The following is a 10,213-nucleotide window of genomic DNA, read 5'->3' as shown; positions in this document are numbered from 1 at the left end:
ATCTCCAAAACAGATCAAGATAAGCATTGGTTTGTCAAGACATTGAAAGAAGAACACACATGCTTGCATACCAGACATATTAAATGGGCAAGTAGTACCTTTCTGTCTCAATATATAGGTGATACTTGTGCTAATAATAAGCATATTAGTGGGAAAGCATTACAAGACCAACTCCAGAAACAGTTTCACCTGGGAATTGATAGGCAGGTGGTTTATAGGGCAAAAACCAAGGCAATGAACCAATTAAGGGGCAACTATGTTGATCAGTATGCAAATTTGAGGAATTATGCACTTGAAGTGCAATTTAGGAATCCTGGAACAACTATGAAGATAGAGGTTGAACATGAGCCCAATCTAGAAACAAAAGACACAAGGGTGTTTAAGAGAATATACATCTGTTTAGGGCCAATAAAGAGTGGATTTAAGGCATCTGGTAGAGAGTTGTTGGGGTTAGATGGAGCTTTTATGAGAGGTGCTTTTCCTAGGCAAGTATTAACTGCTGTAGGTGTAGATGCTAACAATGGTATTTACCCTTTAGCATATGCCATAGTTGAAGCTGAAACCAAGAGTTCATGGACATGGTTTTTAACCTGCCTTGGGGATGATCTGGAATTGACAAGAAGCAGCAACTACACTTTCATCAGTGACAGGCAAAAGGTATATAGTTGGAACTTTGTTAAATTTTTTAAAATTATTTACAGTTTTCTGTTTTAATTAACCTTTCTGTTTTAATAGGGTATTATTCCAGCTCTTGTAAGTGTATTTCCAAATGCAGAACATAGATATTGCTTAAGACACATACATGAAAACTTAAAAGCTCATTTCAAGTGTGGAGAGATTTATAAGGACATTATCTGGAAATGTGCTACCTCAACAACTGTTCCAGAATTTGAAAATGCAATGGGTGAACTAAAAGGTTTAAGCATCAGGGTTCATGAATGGTTGAGGGCCATTCCACCAAAGCATTGGGCCAGGGCTCATTTTTCAGGTATATTTCACTATTGCTTTGATATAAATAACTTTGCTTTAGAAATAAGATTTTAGAATAGTTTTCCCTAATTGTACAGGAAGAGCTCACTGTGATATTCTATTGAATAATATATGTGAATCCTTCAATAGTAAGTTAGTTGATGGAAGAGAGAGGCCTATTATTACTTGTTTAGAATTTATTAGAGAGTATATGATGAGAAGGCTTGTGACAGTTCAGGAAGTAATTGACAAATGTAAGGGCCTTTTAACCCCCACAGAAAGTCAAATATTTGAGGCAACTAAAAAAGAAGCAGGTAGGTACAATGTGATATTCAATGGTCATACTAAATACCAAGTTAGTGGTCCATGGTAGGACCAAGCAGTTGTAGATATGGATGAAAAAACTTGTAGTTGTAGGAAATGGGAGTTAACTGGATTACCTTGCAAGCATGTTGTAGCAACTCTTTGGGACATGGATGACCATGGTAAGAAAGTTGGGAGTCCAGAGGACTGGGTTCACATGGCCTACAGGTTGGAAACATGGAAGGAGGTTTATAATGAAAAGATTAACCCAATAACTGGTGTGTCAACATGGCCCATAAGTAACTGTCCCACAAAACTGTTACCCCCATATCATAAGACTCAGGCAGGGAGACCTTGTAAGAAAAGAAAGCCCAGTGCTGGGGAAAGCTCATCCAAGCCAATGGTGAAAGATGGCAAATTGTCTAGGCAAGGGAAGATTGTGACATGTAGAAACTGTAATAAGATGGGGCATAATTCTAAGACATGTAAAGGTCAAAGCCAAGCATCATCAACACAACCACCAAAGAACAAGAAAAGAAAGAAATCTGCTCAAGAACAGAGGTGTGTTTTTTATTGTAATTTAATGTAATTTTTTGTTGTCAATTGAAACTGTAGAGGTTTTGATATAGGGTGGTTCTTGCAGAGGTTCTACTGATGCATCACAACCAAGTCAAGCTACACAGCCACCTCAAGCATCACAACCAAGTCAACCTAGTCAAGCTGGTTCATCAAAGACTGGTGCTTTTGAAAGAACAACTCCTGCCAGCCCAAGAAAGATTAGAAAGTTTTCTGGGACCAAATTCTCCCCAACCAAATAACTTGGAACTTTGTTTTGTTACTGAAATAACTTGGAACTTTGTTATTTTTAAGTGTTGATGTAGAAACTTATATGCTATTTAGGGTATGACTTATTATGTAATTCTGGTGCCACTTTTGTGTTGCTTATTTATAAGCCAATTTTGGTCTTTGTTGCATTCAGATGTTGGAATTTATGACTAGTTTATGGATTATGTGACTTATGGATTTTGTGGATTCTATCTAAATGCATGTCTCTGTGCAAATTTTCTTTTATTTTTGCTCACAAATTCTTTTGTCAATTGCCATTTCAAATTTTATTTCACAACATTACATAGCCATTACAAATACATTACATTACTCCTAACCACTAAAAAAAACCACAAACTGATGCCAATACAACAATTTTAGAGTGATTTTAGTTTTTGCAAAACCACTCTCAGATTCTAAATAAATACACATAAAGAAAAAACAACCAACTACATACTAAATACATCTTCAACCTCCACACTTGATGTTCTCTTTTACGCATTGCTACTTCAAGGTTATTTTTTGCTCGTAATAAACCAGGGATAATTTCGGTAGCTCTTTGACACATAGGAGGATCGATCCATCGGAAATACCTACAATCATTTACATTACGATAGCAACCATAGAACCTTCGACCTGGGTTACGAGGTGTCCATGATGTTCGAAGTGTTGCTGGGTTACCACAAGAACAATAAACCATTGATTGTTTTTGGGTTAGAAAGAAAGAAGAGAGATGAGGTAGAAAGGTTGAAGATGGAGATGTAAATTTGTTAGGTTTATGGAATAATGAAATAAAGTGTTTTTATGGGGTAAAACAAATTTTTGGGGGAGATAAAAAGGATGAAAATCGTCCCTGTGGTTCTCTAATAAAGTGGCTGGACATTTTTACCCTCACGTGTGTCGCACGTGATAGGCTTAACGGCCTTTTTTTGACGACTTTTAGTGTCAGGGACGTTTTGCAATGAAAATGAAAAGTAGAGGGATACCTAATGAAAAAAAAAGCACAGGAACGAAAATGCTAATCGAGAAAACCACAGGGACGATTTGTGACAATTTCTCAATAATTTACTTATGGGTCAACTCTTTTGATTAGAAAAAATAAGATAACTCTTTTGATTAAAAAAAATAAGATAATTAAATAGATAGGAAGGAAGGAAGGAAGGAAGCTTAAATGCTTAATAATTGGAAACATGTGCACAACACATCATCACTAATCAATTAATATCATCACAATAGATAGTAATTAAACCCACATTTCCGCTTCCACAGAAAAAATAAATTATGTCGTCGTCTTCCGTGAAACCGTTTGCTCAGTTACAATTCCCTCTTGCGGAGATAGTAGTGGCCACCAACAACTTTGCTGATGAAAATTTTATCGAACGCCATGCGTTCGGTAATGCTTACAAAGGACGACTCTTGGTTGGTGGTGAGTTGGTTACTATCACTGCACGGAGGTTAGATCGTACATTTGGGCAGAGAGAAGTTCAGTTCTGGAAGGAAGTTACGCTGCTGTCTAGTCTCAAACATGAAAATATTGTATCGAATATTGGGTATTGTGAGGAGGAAGGTGAGTACATCGTCATAAACAAGCATGACTTGCACGGAAGTCTAGCAGAACGTGTCCGTGACAAGACCAATATCACATGGACTCAAAGATTAAAAATAAGTGTCGGTATTGCGTGTGCTTTGAGTTACATTCATTACGATGAGAAACACGATTTTAGCATCATACATATGGACATCAAAAGCGGTATAATTTTCTTAGATGAAAACTGGGTGCCTAAGTTATCCAGTTTTGAAAGATCCGTGAATGTTTCAGTAGCCGAAAGGCATCGTGCTCATTCTTCTGGACAGCGTCGGTGGGGTACACCAGGGTATGTGGATCCACTAGGCCTAAAGACTGGAATGGTGAGCCATACATCTGATGTGTACAGCTTGGGCGTAGTTTTATTTGAAATCCTGTGCGGGAGGGTAGCCAGTGATCCCACGGGATTGGAACCTTTTCGTACGAAGGCCAAGTCCCATTATGAAAATAGAAAATTAAATGATTTGATTGATCCAGATCTTCGAGCACAAATGGACCAACAATCCTTCGATTACTTCTCCGAAATAGCATATCATTGCTTGAATGAAGACCCATTGCAACGACCAAATGCACATGGGATTGTCAGAATACTTAACAAAGCTTTGGAACTTCAACAGGAACATGAAAAGCCGCCGGTAAGCAAGAATCTAGATTATGTTTTTGTTCTATGTCCTTTTAAGATTTTAATTTGTGATGATGACCTATTATTTATTTATTTATAAGTTAGCTTATACATGATATTAACATCATTTAATCCTTCTTGTTGACCTCACATTCAAGGGATTCATTATTTATTCATCGCGTTTCAAAATTCAAGAAGATTGATTAGCAAATTATATGCTTTCAACAACATATTTGATTTTCCATTATTTATATAGTTATATCTTATTTCTATTGTTTCAGTTGATATCAAAAGTACCCTCAATTGCTGTCGTTGAAGTTGAAGATCCATCATATAGGAGCTTAGAGGTAATTGATTTACATGTTTTGTCTTTGTTATATATGTCATGAAAATTATTTTTAAAAATTTCAAAAAATGATAATAGTACAATTATTTTTAAAATCTTAATATATTTATAACATTAAATTATAATTATTTTTAACTAATTTTGTATCCATAAGATAGGATATATATATATATATATTAGTTATTATTGTATTGGATATATATTAAATATTATTTTTGATTTATTATATTGAAATTATTGATTAAAAAATATAAATTTGTGATGAAAAACAAAAAAGTATAAATTAAAGTCAAAATTGTAAACATAAATTAACTTAAAAAAACAAAAAAAATGTGATTAATGGATAAGTTATTAAAAAAGTTATTTTTTAGTATATCTAATAATCTAATAATATTTTATAAAACATTTTGTCTTTTTTTTAAATCTCAATTAAGTAATTGAAGTACCTAATATACCTTCTTTATTCACTAATTTATATATCTCTACCTAATATACCTATAATAACCTTAAATCTCAACATTCAATTTTTTCTCTGCTCAAATCTCAACATTCACTAATTTTTTTTATCTCCTCCATGAATCATTTTATTTCTCTAATTCATTCGAAATATTTTATCTTAAATACCGTATATCGATAAATTATAAAAGTTGTATGGGTGTTATTAAAATTTCATGCTCTTTCATTAGAGATGTCATTCGATATATTTTCGACGAATTTTTAAATCCGATGGCAGAGCTCGTACGGTTAAGGCATTTAGCTACCATACTTTATGACTTGATCTATCACCCCCATCATCTCACCGCCGCAACGCGCGGGCACTATCTCTCATTAAAATAGAAGACCACCCTTATCGGCGAACCGAAAAACAGATCGAGTATTCTAAAATTCATTAAACTATAAAACGCCAAAAATCATCCGCACGATGTGGTTCTCATTTCAATCCGGAATTGTTGCTTGTGTCTTGCCACATGGGCAAGTTTTCACTAGATGGTATTTTCTATATTGTTTATTATATATGGTTTCACCTTAGTTAGTCTTTCATTAATAACTTAAATCTTATAACTTTTTATATAAACATAAAATCATCGTATCTTTTCTTATTCTTTTACGAAGTTTCGATATAAATTTTATTAAAAACAGAGCTATTTTATAAAAATGTAGTTTCTAATATTTTACTAATTTAGTTTGTATTTTACTTTTGTTAATTTGTATCTATAAGATTATTGTGAATATTCTTTATTTATTTATAGTAAAATAATTATTTTAATATGATATAAAAATTTATAAATTGTATTAATATAATTGGAAAATAGTTTAAGTTGGATTGTGTATGTGATTGAATTTTTAGTTAGATTCGATTCTATAGGTGGAAGAGAGAGAAATTAGTTTTTAATTAAAGATTTGATTGAGTTGGTTCATTGATATGAGTAAACTAAAAAGCATTTCCTGTGAGGAGGCTCTTCTGCGACGTCATGTCATCATGGAAGACATCTTGCAAAAAGGAAGGGATGAGGCAACTCTAGTGTGTTGTGGGTCTTCTGACACATGGCAAAAACAATGATTGTCTAATTATATACCAACTAAATTTAAAATACATAAAAATACCATATATAAGTATAATTCCTAGAAAAAACATAATAAAAAACAATAAAATCCGTTGCAAAACAAAAAAAGAATATAAAAATTTTTAAAAGAATAAGTTAAAATACATTACATATGATAAAAAAAAGACATAAAATTATTATTTTAAAAAATTTATAAAAGACATATTTTTATGGCTATATTAAACAATTAAGTTGTATTAAATCTTAATGATTAAATTGTTAAAATAAATAACAAAATTTAGAGATTGATATGGAAATATTAAACAAATTATAAGAGAAAAAGGTAAAAAAAAAATAAAAATAATTCAAAATTCAAAGGGCTATATGTACAAGTCTGGTTATCTTCTTCATCATACATATACATACATATATGGAGATGTGAATATAAGACTGTTAGGTACCTAAGCTTAAATGTCGGACATTCACATATTAATTTTTTAAACCATAAAAATCATAGGGTACAGACATTTATTCATTAAACAATAAATAAAAAAATATTAGTATGTGAGGGGTTCCACGCCAAAGCTTAGGTGTCAGACAACCTTATATTCAATTCCCTTTTCTCTACATACATATATATACAATTCATAACCATATATACATACATATACATACATACATATATATACAATTCATAACTATATATACACAGATATATACATATATATTTGCATGAAAAGAAATAAAAAACCCACTTTTAACCCCACCTTTTTTCTCTCTCGATCATCTCTGGATAGTATTGGGGAAAAAAAGTAAATTTTGGTCCACGGTTACCCTTCCGCACTTTTCTATTTTTCAACCAGAAATGCCTAGCAGGGTGTTGTGGTCGGCGTTCCGAGGTGTTTGGGCTCTAAAACGCCTATAAGTGGCCTCGTATTGGACGGTCTAATATGATCAAAGTTTGAAAATAAGTTAGTGTAATAGTTATCGATTTCTAACACTCTATAGAAATGAACTTTATTATCATAAGTATATATATAAGATTGTATAAATATAGTAGAAACAAAAAAAATAAAACAACTAATATCCGACAATAAAAATGATATCAATTCACCAAAAATAATATTATAGTTATCCACAGTTTTGGTTATCGTGAACAACTTATAAAAGTATGTCGCATTTCATGTGTGTAAAATATATTGAAGTAAAACTTTATACTCACCAAAAACTGTGAACTTTTAAAAATCTACAATTTTATGGACTTTCATATTTAATTTGTCACGACACTTTTTTCGACACTAACTATAATAATATTTAGTGTGGACAAAAGTGGTGTGACAAATTAAATATAAAAGTCCACACCCAAAATTGTGAATTTTAAAACTTCACACTTTTTAGTGTGGATAAATTTTTACATATTTTTAATTTAATACATATTTACACACATAACAACGTGACAAAAATTTATAATTTCCTCACTTCAATAAAAAATGTGAATATTATTTGTAATGATCTTACACTGTTTGATCATGCGATGGGGAATAGTTTTCCTTTCGTCATCATTCTATCAATCCCAATGGACAAGAAAAAAAACCAGGGATGGTCATAGGTAGGGGTAGCCAGGATATGGGTCCGTTCAACCCACATAGTGTGAAATATTTTTATATATATTTATAAGATACAATATTGTGAAAAAGTATGAGGATATCACATTGGATAAAAATATAAAATCATGCGGTAATACTTTAGACATAGGTTTAGATTTAATGAAGGCTTTTAGATTGTTTGATTAACTACTTTTTTATTAAAGTTATATATTAAATACATATGGTTATTATTATTTTTCTTTATTAATATAGTCTATGTATTATTTTATGTGATTATAAAAAGAAATCCGTAATTGTATCACATGTTTTGATATATCTATCATTACTATGAATTATATATATTTGTATTGTCTGTAATATGAATTTTCCATGCAAATGCCCTTTTATGGGCCCTCAAGACAGTAATAAGTCTAGATTTTTCATCCTCCATCAAGGAAGATGAAATGACAACAGAGAGGAAAGATGTACCTTCTAAGCATGCATACTCCAAATGATCCGGAAGTGGTTTGAGCTCCAAATCGGTAGGAGGGCTCTCAACCGAAGTAAGCACCCGTTTGCTTCTATCAACCTTGATCTCTTCAAAAGATTCATCATCCGATGGAGTTTCATCAACACTTAATGCCATGATTTCTTGCATCATCTCCTCAACCATCTCCTTTTCTTCTTCATTACAAGCTAACAAAGCTTGCCCATCCTCTATATCCAAGTAATCCATGAGCTCTTTTTCCAAAGCATCCTATTCTTCAACAACATCTATCCTAAAACAAGATGCATCACATGAGTAAGGATGTTTAAGAGCTCTATCAACATTAAACACAACTCGGTCATCACCGACACCTAATGAAATTTCCTTGGCCTTAACCCGGATGATAGCATCCGCGGTCATAAGGATTGGGCGGCCTAGGATGAGAGGTACATTGACGTCCGCCTCCATTTCTAATATAACAAAATCTACCAAGAAAATCATATGACCCACCTACAAATTTTCCACTATCCCCATGGGATATTGGAATGATCTATCCGCAAGCCTAATGCTCATGTGGGTCGGGGTCAATTCACCTAGGGACAATTTCTTATAAACCGAATAAGGCATTAAATTAATGCTCGCTCCAAAATCGGCCAGTGCCTTATACAATTTAATTCCAAAAGAACAAGAAATAAGAAAACTCCCTGGATCTTCCAACTTAGGGGGTATCTCGTTATTTATTATAATAGAAACCTCGGCACTCATCACCGTCGTTTTACCTTCTTCTAGCTTCTTCCTATCCGAAATGAGATCCTTGAGAAACTTTGCATAGTTGGGCATACCTGCAAGAAGATCAACTAACGGGACAGTAATGTTAACATTTTGAATTAAATCAACAAACTTCTTGAAGTTTTCCTTGATCTTCCCCCTCTTCAACCGTTGAGGAAACGGCACCTTCGGTTGGTAGGGCTTCACCGGAGGTGTCTCAACAGTAGGTTTCTCAACATTGGTAGACGGAACAGCCGGAGTCTTCACGGCCGGGCTCGGCTCCGTCTCGATCTATTCATCAACAGTTCCTTCATCTTCAACCTGCACAAGAGGAGTAACAACCTTAGGTAAAGAATTTGCAGAGTCATAAGTTTTACCTGCTCTTGTTGTGATTGCGTTTACTTGTTCATTCCTAGCATTCGGATGGTAGTATTTGGTTCCAGATCCTTGGCTGTTCTGCTGAGGCTTAGGATTCTGCTGAGTATTGCTCGGTAAGGTACCGGGCTGCCTGTTTGAAGTTCCTAGCCTTTCAAGTTTCGTCTCAATATCCTGAAATGTTGCTTGAGTACTCTTCGAGCTCTGCTCAAGCTTATTAGCCAAACCATCCAATCTGGTAGTCATAGCATCCCATTGAGAGGCCATCTTCTCATTGGTAGCTTTCTGAGCACCTACCAAATCCTTCATGATATCTCTAAATTCAGCATTCGCATTCTGCTGGTTGTTGAACCTGCTAAACCTGCTTCCACTAAAACCAGAATTATTAGAATTAAAGTTAGATGAAGGAAAAGAAGTACCTGATGACCGATTTTGATAACCGGGATTCTGATTAAAGTTCCCTTGCTGATTCTGGACATAGTTGACTTCTTGAGCCAGTTTATCCGGGCAATCCTCTGAATAATGCATGTCTCCAGAGTAGTCACACCCATCAGCAATTACCTTAACATCCCTTTCAATGCTTTTGAATCTCACATCTTGGTTGTCAAACCTCTCGTTCATCTGCTTTGTGAGGGCTTTGACTTCAGCAACCAAACTTGATTCTTCACTACTCTCTAGCTTTGCCACACTCTTACTACCAGTTCTCTTACTTACAAGTTCTTCACGATCCGAAAACTCCTTAGCCATATCATCTAGGATTTTGTAACCCTCAGTCGGGGTCACATTGTTCAAACTACCCCAAA

General features: G+C 33.9%; 1 protein-coding gene across 1 annotated transcript; it reads left to right on the top strand.

Annotated features, from left to right (window-relative positions):
- Nucleotides 1-3,378: 3,378 nt before the first annotated feature.
- LOC122587665 (putative receptor-like protein kinase At5g39000) lies at nucleotides 3,379-4,693 on the top strand. Its single transcript, XM_043759833.1, has 2 exons — nucleotides 3,379-4,317; nucleotides 4,586-4,693. Exons 1-2 carry the CDS (start codon nucleotides 3,379-3,381, stop codon nucleotides 4,691-4,693), a joined length of 1,047 nt encoding a protein of 348 aa, XP_043615768.1.
- The last annotated feature ends 5,520 nt before the right edge of the window (nucleotides 4,694-10,213 follow it).

The sequence above is a fragment of the Erigeron canadensis genome, chromosome 2, assembly GCF_010389155.1.
Source record: "Erigeron canadensis isolate Cc75 chromosome 2, C_canadensis_v1, whole genome shotgun sequence".
NCBI classification, from domain to species: domain Eukaryota; kingdom Viridiplantae; phylum Streptophyta; class Magnoliopsida; order Asterales; family Asteraceae; genus Erigeron; species Erigeron canadensis.
The sequence above is the reverse complement of the archived record's forward strand: the minus strand, read 5'-3'. Positions and strand labels throughout refer to the sequence as shown.